Source organism: Chiloscyllium plagiosum, unplaced genomic scaffold, assembly GCF_037043375.1.
Source record: "Chiloscyllium plagiosum isolate Xiang-an unplaced genomic scaffold, Cpla_swu_hap1 HiC_scaffold_3, whole genome shotgun sequence".
In the NCBI taxonomy this organism is placed as follows: domain Eukaryota; kingdom Metazoa; phylum Chordata; class Chondrichthyes; order Orectolobiformes; family Hemiscylliidae; genus Chiloscyllium; species Chiloscyllium plagiosum.
Window position 1 is genome coordinate 45,911,378 of NW_028270141.1, and position 22,624 is coordinate 45,934,001.

Below are 22,624 nucleotides of genomic sequence, written 5' to 3' on the forward strand. Positions count from 1 at the left end.
TCTTTTCAAAAATTGTTGGTTTTTTTCTCTCATCAGAGGGATTACACCTGTCAATAATTTCCTGAAGAAGGGCTTATGCCCGAAACATCGTTTCTCCTGCTCCTTGGATGCTGCCTGGCCTGCTGTGTTTTTCAGGCACCACATTTTTCAACTCAATAATTGAAAGGAACCAAAAAATCTTTACTTTTTGTGTAACTTTGTAATTTTCCTCAGTACCTCAGTTAGAATGCTTCATTATTTTTTCTTTAGTTCGATTTCTACTTTGAACTAAGTACCATCACCTTCCAGTGGTTTATTTATTTTTGAGATCTGCAGATGTTTATGGGAAGGATTGGATTCTAGAGCTGAGGGCCTAACTACTGATATATGAAGGAAGTCAGATGAATACAAGACCAAAATTGGAGAGTTCGTAGTGGTTTGTAGGGCTGGGGATGGTGCCAGAGAGGGTACTGGTGAGTCGATTGAGGAATTTAAAGACAGTTACCTTTTACTTGGTGCACCTAATATAGTCAAATGCAGGAACACAATATTCTGAACCATTGCATAATCCTCTCAGAAAATGAAAGCAAATGTGTTTGTGCAATACATGTGCAGTGATTTACATTTTTGCTTTTTCCAGCAGTAAAATTACAAGGTATAACGATGCTTAATGTTATGACACGGTAAATCCCTCTGCTAATTCAAACTAGCCACATAGAAAAGATTCACCCAATGCTGTAATCTGTTAAAATTCAAAAGGCAAAGATCTGTCCCAGAGGACAGATTTAAAGTAAAAATTAACAACTTTATTCTTTTAAGTCCAGCAGAGAATATTAAAGCCAACAACTATTTACAACTCCTTTCTCTGAAACCTATCTTTTACCTCCCACTTTATAATAATAGTCCAATAAAAAATCCTGATTTTAAGATTTACAAAAACAAATTCAACTTGCAAAACTAATCAGCTGTCGAATCTTCTCTTTGTATCTTCTTCTGCAGATTTTCCTCTGTTGTCTTTTCAATGTTCTGCTGTGCAAACTTCTTATAGGCAGGTACCTTTCAGAGAGCTGTTCTGCTGACAGTCTGTACTTGTTGGTGGCTTGGCAGTTCTCCCTCTAACTATTCAAAATGTCTGGTTTTATACCCCAAAACATCGGATTGTTTAATTGGCTTTAATATTATCAAAATACTAAATTCAAATTTGATTGGAATTTGGTATCTTAGGGCAGCCTGGTGGCTCTGTGGTTAGCACTGCTGCCTCACAGCACCGGGGATCCAAGTTCAATTCCCACCTCTGGCGACAGTCTGTGTGAAGTTTGCACATTCTCCCTGTATCTCCGTGGGTTTCTTCTGGGTGCTCCGGTTTGCTCCCACAATCCAAAGACGTGCAGGTCAGGTGAGTTGGCCATGCTAAATTGCCCATAGTATTAAGTGCATTAGTCAGGGGTAACTTGTAGGGTAGGGGAATTGATCTGGGTGGGTTACTCTTCGAAGGGTCGGTGTAGACTTGTTGGGCGGAAGGGCCTGTTTCCATACTGTAGGGAATCTAATCATAATTTAAACTGGCCAGATTTGAATTTGTTTTTGTTTCATGGCAACCCATATACTGTTAGCAGTTTTGACCAAGTGTTACATTGTTGCATTGTTATGGACTGTCTGTGCTTTGTCTTTGCTACCTTTTCAACTCTCTTAAAGGTACAGTACCTTTACACCTTCATAACATTAACATGTGGTGAATATTTCAAGCTCTGAAAATTAGACAGAAATGACGGTTGCATGTTTTGCAGGTGGAACAAAATCGAATAAAGCTTCTAAATGACAAAGCTGTAGCCACATCACAATTACAGAAGAAGCTTGGTCAAATGCTCTACCTCACAAATTTGGAGAAGGTGAGAATGATCACTTGATTGTGCAGAATATAATCAAAAGTACACCTGTTCTCTCACAATAGGCCAGAATATCGAACCTTTGCCTCAGCCTAGCACCTCACATTCCAAATCGTAAGGGTTTGGGTCATTCCCACATAGGCAAATGCTTAGACCTGTAGCTATAGTACAGAGGCACCCCATATATGCAACACTCAAGAATTTGGGCAGTGGATGTTTGCTGTTCCTAGGGCCACCAGGAAGTTATAACAGCTCTGGATGTCTTGGCATCATTTTTTTGTTGGTAGCTATGTGGCTTAGGGCCATTACTGGAATGGAAGGTAAGGCCAACAATGATTTTCAGTAGCAGTTGATCCATATGGGGTCAGTGATTGAATTGGAATCATGAATATCAGAAGGCTCCTTACTTATTGTGTCCCAGATATCATTAGCCCTCTGTGAGCATCGGTGAGTATTTTGAACCTACCAGATGTAGGTAATGGCCCTAAGCCATTGACACAATGCACAGAACTATAGACAGCCCTCTCCTCCCCCCTCGGCCCTGCCCTGCCCTGCCCCCAACACACACACACACACACACACACACACACACACACACACACACACACACATACGTAACAACTAGATATAAGTGGGCAGAATAAAGCTTTCTCCCTTCTGTTCATTTGTGAACCTCCCTCAAACTACACCTCCTCCACAGCTGCCCTGCATTCCCCACAATCTTAGCCAGTGTCCTGAAATGATCATAGATAGGAGCAGGAGGAGGCCATTCAGCTCTTCGAGCCTGCTCCACTATTCATCATGATCATGGCTGATTGTCCAACTCCATAGCCTAATCCTGCTTTTTCCACACAACCATTGATGCCATTCTGTCCAAGTGCTGTATCTAGCTGCCTCTTGAATCCATTCAATGTTTTGGCATCAATTGTATACAGTGGTAATGAATTTCACAGGCTCATCACTCTGGGTGAAGAAGTGTCTCCTCATCTCCATCCTAATAGGTCTACCCCGAATCCTCAGATTGTGTATATTGGGTGTATCCACCTTGCACCTACCCTATCTAGTCATAGAGTAGTAGAGATGTACAGCTTGGAAACAGATGAGATTCCCCTCTCATTTGTCTGAATTCCAGGGAAAACAATCCTGACCTAGTCAATCTCTCCTCATATATCAGTCCTGCCATCCCTGAAATCAGCCTGGTAAATCTTTGCTGCACTTCCTTGAGAGCAAGAGCATCCTTCCTTGGAAAAAGAAACCAAAACTGCGCACAATATTCTGGGTGTGGCCTTACCAAGGCCCTGTATAACTGCAACAGTGCTTCCAAGCTCCTGTACTCGAAACCTCTCGTAGTGAAGGATCATTGGGTTAGAGAGCTGAGTTCCACCCACCGGAAGAGTAATTTGATCTATACAACAATTAAACATTCTTTAATTAAAGCTGGAATGCTTATGAATTAAGTGCAGGAGTAAATCTGAGGTACTTGAGACAGCTCCACTATTTAACAAGACCATGGCTGATCTGATTGTGGCCTCAACTCCACTTTCTTTCCTTCCCTGATCCCTTTTGAGTCCTTTGTTAGTCAAGAATCTGTCAGCTTCTATCTTAAAAAAAATTAATGATCCAGCTATCTGGGGAAGAGAAATACTTAGACTTATGTCATTTACCCTCATCTCTGTTTTCAATTGGAGACTCCTTATTTTTAAATAGCCTCCCTTGTTCTAGTTTCTCCCACAAGGAGAAACATCCTTTCAGCATCCACACTGTCAACACCACTTGTTCTTTTAAACTTTAGTAGGTCAGGTCCAACCTTTCTTAATATACCCCTCGTGCCACGACTCAATTGAATAAACCTTCTCTGCATTACTTCTAATACAAACAGACCTAATACCATAATGATGACCATAAAACTGCCAGATTGACACACAATCACATCTGGTTCACTAATGTCCTTTAGGGAAGGAAAACCTACCATCTTTACTTCATCTGGCCTACATGTGACTTCAAAGCTGTAGCAATATACTTCACTCTTAAATGGCCGACAAATGACTGAGCAAGGCACTCCATTGTATCAAACCAGTATAGAAAGTCAAAGAAGAATAAAACAAGATCAGGGCACTCATCCTCAATCTTAGGATTAGATTTGACAAAGGCATACCTTGTCCATGTGACCTTACAAAGTCCTCCTCACTAACAGCTGGTGACTTGTGACCAATTTGGGAGAGTTGTCCATTGGATTAGTCAGGTAATAACCTGACACCATCATATTCAGCAAATCATTCCTTACTGAAAATGTCTCAGGCCTATCCATCATTATTTAAATATCATTAGCCATTAAAGATTATTGACAAAAAGTTAGTAAAGAGATTTGTTTTTACTCCAGAGAGTTGTTGCATTCTGGATTGCCCAGCCTGAGCATATGTTTCAGATTGAGTAGGAAATTGGATATATATTTAAATGTAAAACATTTTCCGAGCTAAGTGGGAAGGCAAAGAAAGTAGGATTAATTGAATAATTCTTTAAAACGAATACGTGGGAATGCATCTGACCAGGAAGCCCCATGTGACTGGCACTGATAGAGACGCTGAATAGTAAATTGAGATAAAGTGACAACAGACAAAGGAACCACTAGGTGTCAGTCTTGTGATGGATTGCAATTCTATTTTCCATGTAGCACATTTTAAAAAAAACACAGCGAATTAACTCTTTTCGAACTCCAGTTTTATTTCTTGCGCAGTTTTCTTTAGAGATGGTTTAGTGTTGTGAAATCAATGGACATTTACAACAAAAAAAATTCTCTTTCAGCTGTTATATCTGTGCCAACCCTATGGTAAGTTGTAGAAATATCTAATAGATGACTAATAATTCTGGAAGAAATAACTAATGTGATTGCATCTGGATTGTGAACCTAGGATGAATCAGATAATCTAAGGGATTAATGATAATCTGAGATGGAACACATAAACTGCTGAGTTAGTATTAATCCAAAGGAATAGATAATCTGACACTTAGTATTAATCAATGGAGTGAACTAATCTGATAAAACCTTGCTATAGGAGCAGAATTAGGCCATTCAGCCATTGAGACTGCTGTACCATTTGATCATGACTAATATGTTTCTCCACCCTATTCTCCTGCCTTTTCATTGATACACTTATTAATCAAGATCCTGCCCATCTCAGTCTTAAATATACTCAATGACTGTCCTCTCAGCCATCTGTGACAATCAGTTACATAAAGTCACCACCCTCTGGCTGAAGAGATTCCTCCTCATCTCAGTTCTCAAGAGTTATTCCTTCACTCTGAGGCTGTGCCCTCAAGTCCTAGTCTGTCCTAGTATTGGAAATATCTCCACATCCACTTATCCAGGCCTCTCATACACTGTAAATTTCAATCAGATTCCCCTTCACTCTTTTCAACTCCATTGATTACAGACCCAGAGTCCTCAACCACTCCTCATGACAAGCCTTTCATCTCTCTGATCAAACTTGTAAAACTCCTCTGGACACCTTCCAACACCTGCACATCTTTTCTTAGGTACAGAGCACAAAGCTGCTCATGATATTTCCAAATGCAGCACCAGCAGTGCATTTTGAAATCAGCTCTTGTTTTCTAGCCCTCTTGAAATGAATGCCAACGTTGCATTTGCCTTCCTAACTGCCAACTGAACCTGCATGTTAACCTTAAGGTAATCCTGAAATAGAACTCCCAAGTCCCTTTGTGCTACAGATTTTCAAAGTCTTTGCCCATATAGAAAATAGTCTATGCCTCTGTTCTTCCTCCCAAATGTTTAACCCCAGACTTTACCACATTGTATTCCATTTGCCACTTATTTGCCACCTTGCCAAGCATGTCCAAGTACTTGGAAAGCCTCGCCGCTTCCTCAATACCACCTGCCCCTCCATCTATCTTTGTCTCATCTGTAAACTTAGCAACAATTCCCTTAGTTCCTTCTTCCAGATAGGCAAGTACAGCCCCAAAGAGAGGTAACCTGATCAGTTCGTACTCACCCAAGTAAGAATTACAACAACAGCTGCTACTTGGATTAAAAGAGGAGAAAGGAAGTTTTTAAAAAGCATAAACTAATAACACCTTTTACTTTATTTCAGTCTCAGGATCCATCAACAGGCAGTGTCAATCCAGATCCCTGTCCTATCTGTTCACGGCAATTAGGGCAGCAGGTAAGTTAGTAGCAGGGTGTTTGAGGCTGCAGTATGTGTGCATTCATTCAACACTTTCACAGTTAGATTTCATATGAAGCTTCTTTGATACATTTTAGGCAAGGTTTAGAACAAAAATAATGTCTATTTTTTAAAAAATTAAAACTTCATACCTGTATAGTTCAGATGTTTTCATAATTCCATCAAATTTCTGAAACTCTTCATCAGATAGTGGATTCATTTTCAAAAATGGTTTGCTAATAACCAGTTCCCATGTCCTGTAACAAAAACAGAAATTGCTGGAAAAACACAGCAGGTTGGTCAGCATCTGTGGTGCGAGATCAGATTTACTGTTTTGGGTCCAGTATCCCTTCTTCAGAGCAATTCTGAACAGTACCACATTGAGGGTGGTAGAAATATGGAATGCACTGCCTGAGAGGATGGAGGAGGTACTCTTACAACAGTTAAGAAGCATTTGGAAGAACGCTTAAAATGCACATAGTAGGCTATGGACCAAGTGCAGGTAAACGTATTATTGTAGTTTGGTGGTCGTTGGTCAGCATAAACATGGTGGGCCAAAGGGCCTGTTTCTGTGCTGTATGACACTATGATGTATCCTTCACCCTTGGCTGACACCAGTCTGCACAGTAAAAATAGTCATGCTACCCTCTGGGTGTGGTTCACCCCTGCGATGTAGTGGCAGGATGAGTTTCCAAAGTGGCTGCTAATTGACAGCCTGCCTCACTGCCCTTCAAACTATCTGATGGAGGAATATCAAATTTCACCTCAGAAGCAAGAATGGTACCCACTGAGCCAAAACTGACTCATATGTCAGGTTGTTGGAAAAAAATACGCTAAAACAAACTGATTTCTTTATTCCACCAACTTTTTGCCAATGCCATTGACATTTCTTATTTTATTATCCAGCTTGTTTCCTTTCACAGTTCTCTGTTCTCTTCTCATTCGCAGTGGGCTGTACTGACTTGTGGACACTGCTTTTGTAATGACTGCATAGCCATTATAATAGAACAGTACAGTATTGGTGCTCGGCGAAGTGCTATCAAGTGTGCAATTTGCAGACAAACTACAGCACACAAAGAAGTCTCTTATGTATTCACAACTGAGGCTGCAAGCAAAGAAGACGAATTTCCCATTAAGGTAAGCTGTTTTAATCAATAAAATTTGTTTCTGCCAAAATTGAGAGGGATCTTTTAAAAACTATTTGCATTATTGTTAATTTATACATTCCAAGCAGAGACTAAAACAGGAAGCATGTCAAGAGGGAGCAATGATGAGCAAGGGAGAAGCAATTCCAAATCATATTGAAGATTGTAACTTTGTGCTGTTTTCCATTTGTACACCATTCACGTACTGTATCTAATATCGTACTATGCCAAAGTAATGTCAGAAATGGTGATTTAGTACTTGTGTTTTGATAGTAGGGCATGCATGAGGGATCAAAAAGAGGACCCATGAAAAGGGCTTAAACTTTCAGTTTCCCAACACAAATCTGAAATTTCCAAGCGTTTGATTTTATACATGTGTATCTACCTCAGTGTGGTTTGAAACAAAACCCCACGCTGTTGCACATGCTTGGAGTAAAGTATTTCTGTTTTAGCATTTTAACATCAGCACTAGTACCTTTAATTGCGTTCTAACTTCAGATGATTTGTTTTGCTTTTGGATCAGTTTACTCAGAAACCCATTGATTTGAAGACCAGCCTGCACTTGGCGTAGAGGCAGTAGCATTAAAGCAATAGCAACCACTTGCATTTATAAAGGTCCTTTAATGAAGAAACTGCCTCCAATCCGCTCTACAGTGACCTAATCAGACCAAAATGAACATGACGTCAAAGGAAGTATTAGTTTTTGTCAGAGATGGGTCTAAAGAGGATGTAAGAGGAGAATACAGCAAGAAAAACTGGTTTCAGAAGTGACTTGTGGACTATGCAGCATGACCAGGAATAGAGGGCTGAAGGGAAGGAAAATAGAGTTGGAGGAATGGAGCATTCTGTAGAGCTGTCCATGTGAAACAGGAGTTTACAAAGGTAGAAACAGCATAGCTATGACTAGAATGAGAATTTTTATTTCACGCACTGGTGGATTAAGAGCTAATGTAGCCGTGCTCGAGCAGGAGTAGACAGCAGAATGTTGTATAAGCTGAAGTTCACTGAAAACAGAACATAGAGACCAGCCAGGAAGCAATGGAACATTTGAGCCTGGAGGTGAGAAATGAGGTGAAAGCCTAATAGTATTACCAGTAGATTATTAATCCAGAGAGCCAGGTAATGTTCTGGAGACTCATGTCTGAATCCTACCATATGGTGGAATTTGAATTTAATAAAAACTGTGGAATTAAGAGTGTTAGGGTGACCACGAAACTTTAACTTGTCAGTGACAAACCCATCTGGTTCACTAATGTCCTTTAGAGAAGGAAACTGCTATCCTGACCTGATCTGGCCTACACGTGACTCCAGAACAACAGCAGTGTGGTTGACTTTTAACTGCTCTCAGGGCAGTTAGGGATGGGCAATAAATGCTAGCCTAGCCAACGATACCCGCATCCCATGAGTGAATAAAAAAAGATTTCAAAGAACAATAGTTGAGCTGGGAGGGGCAGAGGCTATTATTGTTATGGAGGTGAAAGTGTGATGGACAGGATGTTGATTATAATAGGAACTAGGAAATTGCTTGAAATGAGTAGCATTGTTACAGAATCACGCTGGGAACAAAATGCAAAGGCTCTCGCCTTGAAACTGAATGAAAGAGGTTGTGGTTCATTTGACACTGAATGTAAGACAAGGAGCCACCCAACTTAGAGGCAGTATAGAGAGGGAAGGGGCTGTGGATTGAGGGAGGTAGAACATGTCATTGCAATTAATCTCAGATTCAGACGTTTAACATCTTATAGTTGACTTCGGTCATTTCTTCATTAAGCTTTGAGTTATGCATTCTGTTTCAGGGTAGCCATTCTACCAAAGTGGAGGCTGTGCTCAGGACATTGAAAAAAATCCAGCGGAAGGAGCCTGAAGCTAAGGCCTTGGTCTTCTCTGCGGTAGGTTTTAACAACCCAATTTTGCAATTGTTCCTTAACAAGACAGAGATTCAGCTTCACGTTCTTAAGGATTTTGTGCACTCAAAGAAGAAATTTCCTTAAGAAAATGCAGGATGAAAGTTTCAACATGAGTCGACTGCTACAATAGAATAGTGCATTTATTGTACTGATAACGGGAAGGCTAGGACAAATGATCAGAGACATGAGCTTTCCTCCCACATTGGCAGTTGGGAATATTCAATCTATTATTAATTCAATAAAAAACTGATATCAGAAGTGTGACCGTTAAATTATTGGATTATTGAGAAAATCAAACTGGTTCACTCATGTAATTTAGGGAAGGAAATCTGCCATATTTACCGATTCCGGACTCTCAGTAATGTGATTGACTCTAGTCTAACAATCTAATATGCCATTTATAAAGAGACCTCACCAACACCTTCTCAGGAGATATTATGGATAAACAATAAACTTTGGCTGTTCTAGTGATCCCATTAATTTAAAATAAAGCTTCACTGCCTGATCAGTTACTTGGTGCAATAGAGTATCTACGCTCTGGAAAATTCCACTTCAGCAGGTTGAGCATGTAGTGAAGACAAACATTCTACAATGTCAGAGGTGCCAGACTTTGGAACTGATTTCCAGTTTGCCGCCTCTGGAAGGATGTGAAAGATCCCATAACTTATTTTGAAGATGACCCAGTCAATTTTTTCAAAAGTATACTTTATTCTTAAAAATCATCTGTAAGAACAAACATTCTGACTCATATCTGTACAGTCTTTGCAGTGGGGAGTAAAGAACAACAAAATATTGGAATTTTGACATTTCTCAGTGGTTCTGTACAGGTCCATCTTTGATGTCCAGATGAAGTTGAAGATGGCTCGGTGCCTACTAAAGTGCAGGTTCAGGGAATTGGCCAGGCATTCGCCACATGTAGCAACTGACAGTAACTCACACCTGATCACCAGGCTTTTACTCAAAATAGGGAACTCCCATAAGCTCAGTTTCTGCCTCAATATGCTCCTCTCAGGTTTTATTCACACCCCAGCTCCTTCAAACCATATTCCCAGCAGTTTGAGGTAATCTGTTCTGATGGTGAAAGAGATAACGGATTTAGCAGGATGTTGTCCCTCATGTCTTTTTAAAATGTTTATCCTCTCACCTTTAAAATATGCCGCCTAGTTTTGAACTCACCATCTCTTCGGGAAAATACACCTGCCATTCACCTTATCTGTGCCCCACGTGATTTTATAAATTTCTATAAGGCAACTTTCAACCTCCTACGCTGCAGTGAAAAAAAATCCTAGCCAGTTTAGCCTCTCCTTATAACTCAAACCCTCCATTCCTGACAACATCCTGGTAAATCTTTTGAGGCCAGTTTGAACTGAGTGCAGTTGCTCATGAACTTGCAATACTGACAACGGATCTGAGCAGAAAGCAGTGATGTAATCCATGTACAGGGAGGCTTTGACCTGCAGGCTTCTGCTGCCTGCAGTAGTCATCCTTCTTAGACTCTCATCCTTCCTGGTGGTCTCGGCAAACGTTTCTATACAACACAGAAACCAAGTAGGAGGGAGAATGCAGCCTTTCCTGACCCGACATCTGAGAGGGAAGCTTTCTGATTCCCACTTATTGACTACTGCACTAACAATGTTGGTATAGAGCAGTAGGATCCAGTTAGAAATTCACTTCCTACTCCCCATTTTGGAGAGCATGTCCCTCTTGAAGATGTGCAATAGACTGTCAAAGGCTTACTCCTGGTCTAGGCTTATGAGGCAGGTGTCCTCTCCCCTGCCCTGAGGAGCCTGAGGCTTTTCAGGAGATTCCTGTACAGTACAGCACAGTTTGGGTCTATATGAATCACCAATCTCAGAGCAGACCTGACCTCGTTAGCAATGACCTTGGAAACAATTTGTTTTCTTACATTTGAAACATTTACTTTAATCATAAGAATCATCTATAAGTACGTACAAAGGTTCTAAATCATACAGGTCGTCTTTGCTATGAACAAAGCAAAACATCAGAATTTTGTCATTCTTCAGAGCTCGTCTGCAGTTGCAAAAAACAAAGGTCTTTTCTCCTTATGCAGAAAACTTTCCTTTTGAGGCACCAAGAGGGTCTGACAACTGAACAGACTTCATTATACTTTGGCAGGAAGATCTTAAGCAATGGTCTTTCCCCACTGCTCCTTGCTGGCATCTGTGCTGAGCTGGCAGTTCTGGATTGTGGACTGTGCCAGTCTGCAACACTGTCAAGGTCAACTCTTTAGACTAGAAAACCAACAATTTTCGCGCAGACCATGGAGCATCTTTCACTGTGTTGATGATCTTCCAGGCACAGCTGATGTTTGTCTCTGTGTGTGGCCTGGGGAACAGCCCATAAAGCACAGAGCCCTGCGTTGTGAGCTTCTTAGATGAACCTCAAAAAAAGTTACTAATCATCTCCAGACCTTCTTTGCAAAGGCGCATTTCAGAAGGAGATAAGTGACAAGTCGTTTTGCCAGTGCAGTCTCTTTGAGGGCAGCATGCAGAGGTGCATAATGCCGTGATGTGCAGTGCCCTTCTCACCACCAGCCAAGCTGTATCTTGGTACTTGTTGCAAAGTTCTGGTGATGAGACATTCTAGAAAATGACTTTGACAGTCTGCCCAGGGAACCGTGTGATAGGATTCATTCTGCCCTTTTTTCACAGGATTTCAAGGTTGCCATGTGCTGACCACTTCCTGATGGATTTGTAGTCAAAGGTGTTTTTCTTTTCAAATTTTACCCTGAAGGGCAGGTGTCTTGTTCCCCTATATTATGACAGTAATTACATTAAAATATTCTGCCTTGGCTGTGAAGTGTTTTTAGATGCCCTGAGGATGTGAACAGTACTAAATAAATGCCAGCATCTTTAAACCAAATATTAAGTATGTAGCAAGAGAAGGTCAGGCCTGTAAATGCTGGAAATCAGAGTCAAAAGTGTGGTTCTGGAACAGCACAGCAGGTCAGGCAGCATCCGAGGCGCAGGATAATCTTGTTTAGTGCATGAGCCCTTCACCAGGAATGAGGGGCTTATGCCTGAAACGTTGATTCTTCTGCTCCTTGGATGCTGCGTGACCTGCTGTGCTTTTCCAGCACCACATTCTCGATTAACAATGCAGTCCCCACTAACTTAGGTATATGTAAATACATAAATCTATCCTGTTCTGTCTGTCCACAGTGCACTCTGTTACATGTAAGACAGTATTTTAAGTAGTACGATTTTGATCAAGGTTCATCATTCGCAAGGTTTCAATCAATTGCTCTTTCCTAATTTGGATTTTGTGCTGTTACTTTTGCAGTGGCAGGATGTGTTGGATATAATTGGGAAAGCCTTGTTGGACAATAACATGGATTTTGTTCAGATCAATGGATTTCACAGGTTCCAGGTAAGGTAAGACTTAGTTATTTAGAAATTATTGGCAAATGTCAATACCAAGGACCCAGAAAATGTGTGTCTGACCAGGGGATTAATTTGAAATGAAACAGTATTAGTTCTAATCACTGGCCATGCTGGCATTTATTGATTGAGCCCAGTTGCTGTTTTTCTACAATACTTAGGCTATGACTATTTCAGAAAACAGTTAAGAGCCAACCACACAGATGTGTGGAATTGATTTTTGCAACTATCATAACAGCTTCAGGCTCATTTCTAATGCTATCAGCATTTACATTCTGTTTATGAACTGAATCCAAACACATGGTCTTGAATTATTTGTCTAGTCCTCCAGTTATTAGTCCAATAACATAACTACACGACTCTATACATTCCCTGATATTCTTAGAAACCTTTCTTACTGGAGATCTGTGACAACTAGGAGAGGCTTCTGTTATTGGAAGTTTTACTACATTCAGATACAGAGATTTAACATGTTTTTTTTGTTCACTCATGGAATGTGAGTGTAGCTGACAAGGCCACCAATTATTGCCCATTCCTGGTTGCTCTTGAGAAGGTAGTAGTGAGCTGCTTTCTTGAACCACTGCAATCCATTGGTGTTGAACATTGTGCAGTCATCAGGGAAATGCCCACTTCTAGTGGACGGAGGGTCATTAATGAATTAGCTGAATATGGTTCAGCCTAGGACAGTATCCTCAGAACTCCTGCCGAGATGACTGCCCTCCACGAGCCACAACCATTTTCCTCTGTGCCAAGTATGATTTTAAACCAGTGTGGAGGTTTCCTCTCATTTCCATTGATTCCAGATTTGCTAGTGCTCATTGATGCTACATTTGGTCAATGTGGCCTTGATGTCAGGGCAGTTAAGGGTCAACTACATAGTTGTGGTTCTCAAGTTGCATGTAAGCCAGACCAGGTAAGGACAACAGTTTCCTTGCCTAAAGGTGGAGATCATTTAGCCCTTCAACCTTGACAGGTCACATTTGAAGCTCTTCCTCTTGTGTTTGTTTTACTTGACCCTGTTTCCTTGTTAGACCCAACTTTTCCCTCTTGAGGCCTGGTTTTCCATGATCCCTTCCCTTTTAAGTTTTTTTATCAAGCATTGTTTCATTTTTCTGCATTCTCCCCAAATGTTTTTATTTGTAGAGATATGATGGGTTACTTTCAACGAAGGTGTTTGTAGTTATTGTTTCAGATAAGACAGTGTATGCAACTTAGAAAGTGGTACAGCATCACATAATGTTAAGCACACCGGAGAATAAATGAAGTGGATTATGAAGTGAGAAGTAAGCTTTGAAAGAATCACTGTAGTTAGTGATCTTGAATGCAACAAAAAATTTAATCAACTTAACTATATGTTCACATATATACAATGGGCTACATGTGACAAGGTACAGAGGGTGTCCTAAGCGCAAAAAATGGTGCCCAACAAGAATCAGTATTTTCAGGTATTTGTGGGCACTTTCTGCCAGAAGGCATGTCAAGAGCTATACCAACAAGTCAAAACTTTTAACAGAAGGATCTTGGGTACAGTACCAGCGCACATCAGAGACTTTTAATAGTAGAGACGATCCTGAAAATCACTTTATCAAACATTACAGTGGAAAACTTCACTCCTGCCATCACAAGATAGGAAGTTACATCTGGGCCATTTCACCAACATAAGTGGAGGTAATTTAATGTGTATAAACTGGAGGCTCTAACACAACATTCAACTGTAAAATGGTTCCATTATCAGGACCAGTGATAACTTCCTTTTCACCTAGTTGACAAATGTGTAATTATATCTTTTCAGGAGAATCTGTCAGCTTTTAAATACGATTCCAAGATCAACATTTTGCTACTGCCTCTGCATACAGCATCGAATGGCTTAAACATCATTGAAGCTACCTATGTACTGTTGGTGGAACCTATTTTAAATCTTGCTCATGAGCTACAAGCAATAGGGAGAGTGCATCGTATTGGGCAAACAAAGTAAGCAGTAGTAAATAATAACATGGCAATGTATTTTTCATATCAAATATTTTTGTCATTCAATAACCCTTTTCATGCGAGTGTAATCTCAGTGAAGAGATCCTCTTTGTGCTTCATATTCTTTCAGAAGTACTTCACTGAAGTGTCAGCCTAGATTTTGTTTAAATGTCCAACCAAACAGGCAGATGGGATCCTGTTTAATGTCCCACTCAAAGAACAGCACCAAACAGTAATTCATCACTCCCTCAGCACTGTACTGATGTGCGGTTCTTGATTAAGTATTTAAGTCTGTGGGTGGGGCTATGAAGCCCTGATCTTGTGACATAGAAGCAAGAGAACTACATTGAACCAAGAATACACCTGTATTATGTGGTCAACTTCTTGGTGTTCCTGGCTGAAACAAACCTCTGTATCAGAGCATTTTGTCTTGAGTTCTTACTTTCTAGTAATTTTAAATTGATGATCACTGATAGCTACAAGAAATAGACTTTACCCATTCCCTTTACTGAAACCTTTCGTGATTGTGAAAATCTCAACTAAATTTCATGTCAGCTTTTTAGTACATTGAAAACAATCTCAAGATTCTCAGCTGTCTTTTCATAACTTTAAATTTCCAGTGCTGCCATCCTGATAAATTGATGGCACAAAAATCTGTGAGGTCTGTGTAAGTAATAGTGGGTCTTACTTCTGTCCATTCCACCTAGCCCCAGATAAAGACAGAGTTTCAAATCTCAGGAATGGGCATCATTTACATGTTTGGAGTAAGTTACTTTCACTACAAGATTGATTTGCCTTCAAATCTAGCAAACATTTTGAGCACTTGTCTTAATATCACCTTTCCCAATTTCTACTTAAGTGGTTTATTGTCTGTGAAGTTAGGGGATTTTCACCAAGTTAGAGGTACCTGGATGTTCTTTAGCAGTATTTGGCCACATCTTCTATGGCCCATCCTTTTAAATTATTAACTAAAGCATGGTCAACAGTTAACTAGCTTCCTTATCTGTGGAATTATTCTCATGGCTTTGCAATATAAAATGTTTGTCATTAATGTTAGTTGACTGTGTAAAATGGCTCCTCCTAGCTTCCTATTTGGAGTTAACTAGAGTATAACTTGTGTCTCTTTTCCTTTTAGCCTAATTCTCACCAGTGCCAAATAGATTGTCATGGGACTTTTTTTAAATGTACATAATTTTATAAACTTTTACAACACTGAGGTGAAGCCTATTGTTAATTAAACCAAATGCCCAAAAAAGCTCACTTTGCCTCATAGTTTGTTAAATTACGAGTGACAGAGAATCCCAAATTCCACTATTTAAAGAAAATAACATCAATTTGTTCTTGAACTCTAAAAGTAAACATTAAACGACAACTATTCGCAACTCTCAGCCCCCTTTCTCTTAACTGTTTATTATCTGCTTCCAAGTCTATAACAATATGCTGTTCCAGTTAAACACTTACTAAAATTACATCAACTTAATAACTTAATTTCAAAACCATTCAGCAGCTGTTGTTTTCGGTGTCTGTCTTCTTCCAGCTGAAGATCTCCCTGGGTTGTCTTCTTTCTTTTACTACAAGCATGTTTCATGTAGAAAGGTACCTTTGATAGAGAGTGTTTCAATGACTTGGGTCTCTCACGATGGCATTTACTCTATCTGATTTTCAAAGTACCTGCCTTTTTTATATCTCCAACATTGGATTGTCTCATTGGTTTGCTATTAGCAAAACAATAAATTTAAAAGCGATTGGGTTTTATTACCCTGAGGCATAATTTAAAGTGGTTAAATTCGAATTGCTGTCAAAACAGTAATCAACTCAGGTATTTATTTCACAGCCAAACGTTACATATTTTCAATTTTCCAGTACACACTTGAGACTGCTCTTGTAAGCTCTCAGTGCAAAACAGCATTCTCTCTCTCTTAAAGGTACAGTACATACTTTCAACTTCATAACAAATCAAAGTTAAAATTGACTTGAAAGTAAAAGAAGAAGAACTTGCATTTATATTGCCTTTCACGACCTAAGGACATCCCAAAGTATTTTACAGCGCATGAAGTACTTTGTAGTTACTGTTGTAATATAGGAAAGAATTACATTGTTCTTAGAATTTTACTGAACATGGAAGTAATTTGGTTCAGTGCTGTTTCTCTGAAATCTGTGCACTTGATTACACTTTGCAATCTATTAAATAGTTTTTAAGTTGTGTTAAGTTTCTTTAGATTCTCAAGAAGTGAAATAAAAGCAAAGTATTCTGGATAATTCAACAGGCCAGGTGGCATAGATGGAAAGAAAAACAGTTAACCTCAGAATTGTTAAAGTGACACCCTCTCAATGGTTATCATCTAACTTGGGAATAAAAGGACTATTGAACTGATTTGACATATGAACCCCAGGTCCTTTGTGCTGCTCTATAAATGTCATTCAGTGTTTGAATTATTTCTATTTGTATAATCATCTTCCTTTCTCTTTCTAGGGCAACTGTTGTTCATAGATTTCTAATTAAAGGAACAATAGAGGAGAGGATGCAAAGTATGCTTAAAAGTACTGAGAAAAGGTGTGTTCAATTTCCAAGTTACAATTATAATTCCCATTTTTTTAACGGTTCCAAAATTGTTGAAAGATTAAAATGAGACAGTTTATTTTACAAAGATTTTAGCTTATACAGTCAGTCAATAAATACCATAACTACAAAAGGCTGAGAATACTGCACCAATTAACTCACCTCCTTTCTCTCCAAAGTATGTTCATCATCTACAAGACACAAGTCAGGAGTGTGACGAAATACTCCCCACTTGGATGAGTTAAGTTCTAACCACATTCTAGAAGCTTGACACCATCTTGAACAAAGCAGCCTGCTTGATTCACTTCCCATCCACGAACTTCAACATCAACTGCATAGTGCCTCAGTGGTTAGCACTGTTACCTCACAGCGCCAGGGACCTGGGTTCAATTCCAGCCTCAGGCGACTGTCTGTGTGGAGCTTGCACATTCTCCCCATATCTATGTGGGTTTTCTCCGGGTGCTCCGGTTTCCTTCCGCAATCCAAAACTGTGCAGGTTAGGTGAACTGGCCAGCTAAATTGCTGATAGTGTTTAGAGATGTGTAGATTAGGTGCATTAGTCAGGGGTAATACAGGATAATAAGGTAGGGGAATGAGTCTGGGTGGGTTACTCTTCGGAGGGTCAGTGTGGAATTGTTGGGCCAAAGGGCCTGTTTCCACATTGTAGGGATTCTATGATCTATGAACTCATGTTCACTATTAGCGGTGCGTATCATCTACAAAACAGGGTCCAGTAACTCATCAAGGCTTCTCTAGTACTACGCTGGGTATGTCTCTAAGTCACACATCATTTTGAACTGGTGCTCTACTGCTGCTCCTCTCGTGTTTGAACTCCTAACAACACCTGGAATATCCTCATATTACAGCAGTTTAAGGAGACCGTTCATCATCATCTTCTCTAGGGAAATTACCCACTTCCATAAACAAATAATTTAAAAACAAAATCAATGGATAGGTTATCATCTGTTTTCATGGAGTTATCTTCATTTAAGTAACATTGCCTTCAGTCTCTACCACAAAGCCTCCTAATTTATCCTTTTCCTCATTTAACATCTGAGGGTGAACCATTCTGCTCCCAACCTTGGTGTTCTATTTGACTCTGACGTGTTGTTCTAGTCATACATCTGCTTCATGACAAAGCCTGTCTCTAACTCTGTAACAGCGCCAATTTATATTTGTGCCTCAGCCTATCTGCTGTACATTCATCCATGCCTTTGTTGCCACTGGATTTGACGATTCCAGTGCTCTCTTGGCCATCCTCACTGGGGTATGGATGTCCAGATATCAGTAGATTTTTGGATGTTAAATGAATCAAGGGATAAGGGTATGATGTCAGTTGTGGTTCAGTTGGTTGTGCTGTTATTCCCAAGTCACAAGGTTTGGGGTTCAAGTTTCATTCAACGACTTGAATACAGAAATCAAGGCTGGTACTGCAGTACAGAAATGAAGGAATGCTGCAGTGTTGGGAGGTATTATCTTTGGTCTGAATTTAATGTCACTAATGTCCTCGGGTGTTGTAAAAGATTCCACGACAACAGGAGAAAGATCCTTGGTGCCTTGACCAACATATATCCCTCAAACTTTGAAACTCTGACAATGAGCAGATCTTTATTTATTGATGTTGGCTGACAGATTAGTAGTATTCGGGACATAGAGGAGAATTCCCTGCTGTACTATGGGATTTTTTTTATCCTTATCTGAGAGGCCAGGCAGAACCTCAGTTTTGCATCAAAAATCAGACCACTGACAGTGAAGTGCTCCTTCAGTGTGCTATTTAAATGAGGTGCTCCTCAGTGTTTATATTTATCCCTCAGCTGGCATTCGAAACAGGCTATCTAGCTATGTATTTGATTTCTGTTTGTGAGATCCAGTTGTGCCCATATATTAGCTGCTGTATTCCTTGCATTATAATAAACTACACTACATTGGCTGTAAAATGTATTATAGCATCCTGAGGTTGTAACAGGTGTGATAGAAATATTTATTTTTAATTTCCACATTATATGATGATTTAGAAATTAATGAGATCTTTTTTTCTTTCTGAATTGATGTTTAGTCACAACAAGTCTATGATTGTACAGTCGGAAGCATCTGCCCTGACTGTGGGGGACCTGGCAGATCTCTTCTCAGAGGAAGAGCGGACTACTGATGAATGAACAAGGATTATCAATGTATACACTGAAGATGAATAACATACGCCCTCTGCTTTATTACCTTCTATGGAGTCTGAAAATTATACAGAAAAGGGCTTGAGCTTCACTTGGACAATAGGGAAATGTAAACAGATCAGAACCAGTGATGTAATCATATTAAGGCACAAGAAATTCTACTCGTGTTTATCAATAAGCCCAAATTGTGGAATGTTAAATATAATAGGGAATGACTAGTAAGATGTTCAATGCTGTGTGAAGGACCAAGGTCAGGTTTGAAACATTGAATCAGAATGGGAACAGTCGAACAATGAAACAGTTGGCTCAAAGTTTGCTATAGCAGGACATTAATGGCATCTGCCATTTGTTAGATACATTCCTGCATCATTCAGCACAAAACACTTCTGTCCACTAAATTGCTAGAAATGCAAGCTGATAATGGTGTACTAAGAGAAATAGGGTCCTGAATGAACAGGGCCTCTGCTTAATGAATCGGCTGTATAACTGGGAAATAAACATAGGAAGAATTGCAGAAGCCATGTAAATTAAAAGGTAAATTCATTGTTAAATTAGGTACAAAAGAGAAATATAAGGAAAGAAGGATTAGATTGAGAGAGAGAAAAAAGGAGGCAAGGAAAGGAAGAAAAAACCTTAATTTCAAATATGCATTTTTACTATTTTCTTCAAATTTGTTACGCTTGAAGGGATGAGATTCCACTGGTATTGGTTAATTTTGGGTGCTAGAGAAGTAAATTGGCAGCAATTACCCCTTAACACATTAACAGATATTTATGTTTAAAATCCATAGAATCCCTACAGTGTGGAAACAGGCCACTCGGCTCAACAAGTCCATACCAACCCGCCGATGAGCAGACCTGTCCCCTAACCCTGCGTTTCCCGTGGCTAACGCACCTAACCTACACATCCTTGTACACTATGGGTAATATAGCATAGCCAATCCACCTAACCTGCACATCTTTGGACTGTGGGAGGCAATCGGACCACCGGGTGGAAACCCACGCTGACACTAGGAGAACGTGCAAACTTCACACAGACAGTCACCCAAGGATGGAATTTTACCCAGATCCCTGGCACTGTGAAGCAGCAGTGTTAACCACTGAGCCACCAGACTTAACTTGCTGTGGTGAGTTCAAGGGGCAAATGGATGTATCTTTTTAAGAAAAGAAGAGAGAGCTAAATTCAAGATGCTATTGTGATATAACTAATGGCAGAATCAACCAACCTGGACAGTAACTCTTGAATATTTACGCTTGAACTTGCATCGGTTCCTTCTTTGCAATTATGCCATTTATGCTTTCTTCCTATAAATACTGCCAGACCTCCTGTGTTTTGCCAACAAATTCTGTTTCTGTGTCAGGTCTCCAGCATGTGCAATTCTTTGTTTTATCTCCAGATTATTGTTGAATAATGCAATAAGAGTGTTTGGGGAGTGGAGAAATTAACTTTGGCCGGACAGTTTGGGTAGTAGAGGGTAGAATTTGATCACAAAATGTATGTGCTGGGTGAATTTGGAACTCTGGGTGAAGAATCAGTGAATTTTGAAAATGATTCACTATTATAGGAATAAATGAATAGATAGTTCCCTCCAATCCCTACATCATCCTGACAGGGAACTCGATTGCAGTTCCTTCACTGTTGCTGGGTCAAAGTCCTGGAACTCCCTCCCTAACAGCACTGTGGGTGTACTTGTACTAGATGAATTGCAAGAAGGCAGCTTATTACCATCTCCTCAAGGGCAATTAGGGACAGACATTAAATGCTGGCTTTGCCAGTGATACTCAAATTCCATGAGCAAACCTAAAAGGAGACAGTGTCTTGACAGTAGAATATTTCAGAACTGTATTCAAGTTGTGACCTAGATTATGGTCAAGACCTGAATCATTGCTTGAATCCATGACCTTCCAACTCTGACATGCCAAGCTGACACTCAAATACTAAAGAGAATGGGCTTTGACATGAGAATTTAAATAGTGGAGGCCATGAGTCGTTTTCATGAGTTGCATTTCCACACAAGATTCAAATGTAAAAGCTCAAACAGTAAAATTGATGGGAGAAAATTCTTGTTGAGAAAAAAGGGACCATAATTTCATTTGACTGTCCATAATTGAGATGCCACCTCTGCAGCACTAAATAATAATGGTAGAAGATTTCCTGTTATTAATCAGGCAGCGCTATTTGTAATATGTTTCCTGAATGGGACTGTGTAATTCTTTTTCCGTATTTAGAAGATTGGAGATGTAAAATAATTATTTTACCTATTAATACATAATTTATAACACAGTTTGGGAGAAATTCCTTCTGTTGATAATTTTAACGGACATCTTCCTGTGGCTTGTCAATGAGATTTCCTATTTTGTACTCACTGTTGCTTTTGCTAAGTTATCAGTGGAAGCTGTTTCATTCCTCAGTACATTATTCATTGCAAAGACCACATGTTGCTTAATATACTTCATTTTCAAAATTTGAATAAACGGTTTCTGTATGATTCTGTTTTCAAACTGTAAAAAAATCAGTGGGCAAGTTAGTTTAATATGAGCTTTTTCTTCAGCTGTTCACGTATTGGAGCTCCCCTCATTTGAACCATTTCACAAATTTTCCAGGATTAATACCTGGATGAATATGAAGTTCTTATGAGTTTTTACTCTCAAATCTGCAGCCGATACTCTGGAATATCAAAAGACATTGAAGCTCTAATCATTGAAGCTGTAGATTTTATACCTTTGAGCTGAATTGAACCACACTGCAAGAAACATAGACTTTAATTTATTTAGCAGTTTTTCACAACTTTAGGGCATCTGAATGCATTTGACAGCTAATAAAGTATTTTTGAAGTGCTGTTGTTGCGATAATGTAGAATATATAAAAGCCAGTTTGTGCTCAACACGCTCCTGCAAGCTGCATTAAAAATAAACATCATTACAAGTGTTCACTGAGAGATGAATATTCCTCCACAAAGGCCACAAGCAGATTTTCCTTGCTATTCAAAATATGTGATCTTTTACACTACTTAAGAGGGTAGACATGGCAATTGTTTAAACACCTCATCACAACAGACACCATCTCTGACAGAGGAGTGCTCTGTCAGTATTGGGGTGTCTGTTTGGATTTTGTGCTCAAGTCTCTGGAGTGGAGCTTGAATCTGCAGCTCTGATTCCAAGGCAAAAGTCCGACCTATTCAGCTATGGATGGTGCATTGTGAGGTTCCAAGGAGGTAAGGTACAGTATATTGTTGAACATGGATTTTGTGTTAAGTCATGCATTATATCTCCATCTGAACTGTTGAGTGTGTGGTGTCAAACTTGTAAAATATTTATGCAGCCATAGTAACCGTATAAATGCAAGTATTGCTGAAAATTTTTTCAAAGCTTTTTCTTTGGCATTCATTTGGACAATTTGTGGAGAGTGTGCTAATTGTTTGGTAAGTGGCCT

General features: G+C 39.6%; 1 protein-coding gene across 2 annotated transcripts in view; it reads left to right on the top strand.

The window, feature by feature from the left end:
- Positions 1 to 21,680, top strand: part of shprh (SNF2 histone linker PHD RING helicase) — a 108,728-nt gene extending 87,048 nt beyond the window's left edge. For both annotated transcript variants that reach the window (XM_043681136.2, XM_043681144.2), the window contains 8 exons: positions 1,767 to 1,868; positions 5,972 to 6,043; positions 6,992 to 7,180; positions 8,985 to 9,077; positions 12,399 to 12,485; positions 14,289 to 14,467; positions 16,938 to 17,018; positions 19,081 to 21,680. In XM_043681136.2, coding sequence (XP_043537071.2) covers positions 1,767 to 1,868; positions 5,972 to 6,043; positions 6,992 to 7,180; positions 8,985 to 9,077; positions 12,399 to 12,485; positions 14,289 to 14,467; positions 16,938 to 17,018; positions 19,081 to 19,180 — 903 coding nt within the window. In that variant the 3' untranslated portion in view covers positions 19,181 to 21,680. The remainder of the gene's footprint in view (positions 1 to 1,766; positions 1,869 to 5,971; positions 6,044 to 6,991; positions 7,181 to 8,984; positions 9,078 to 12,398; positions 12,486 to 14,288; positions 14,468 to 16,937; positions 17,019 to 19,080) is intronic.
- Positions 21,681 to 22,624: the final 944 nt, after the last annotated feature.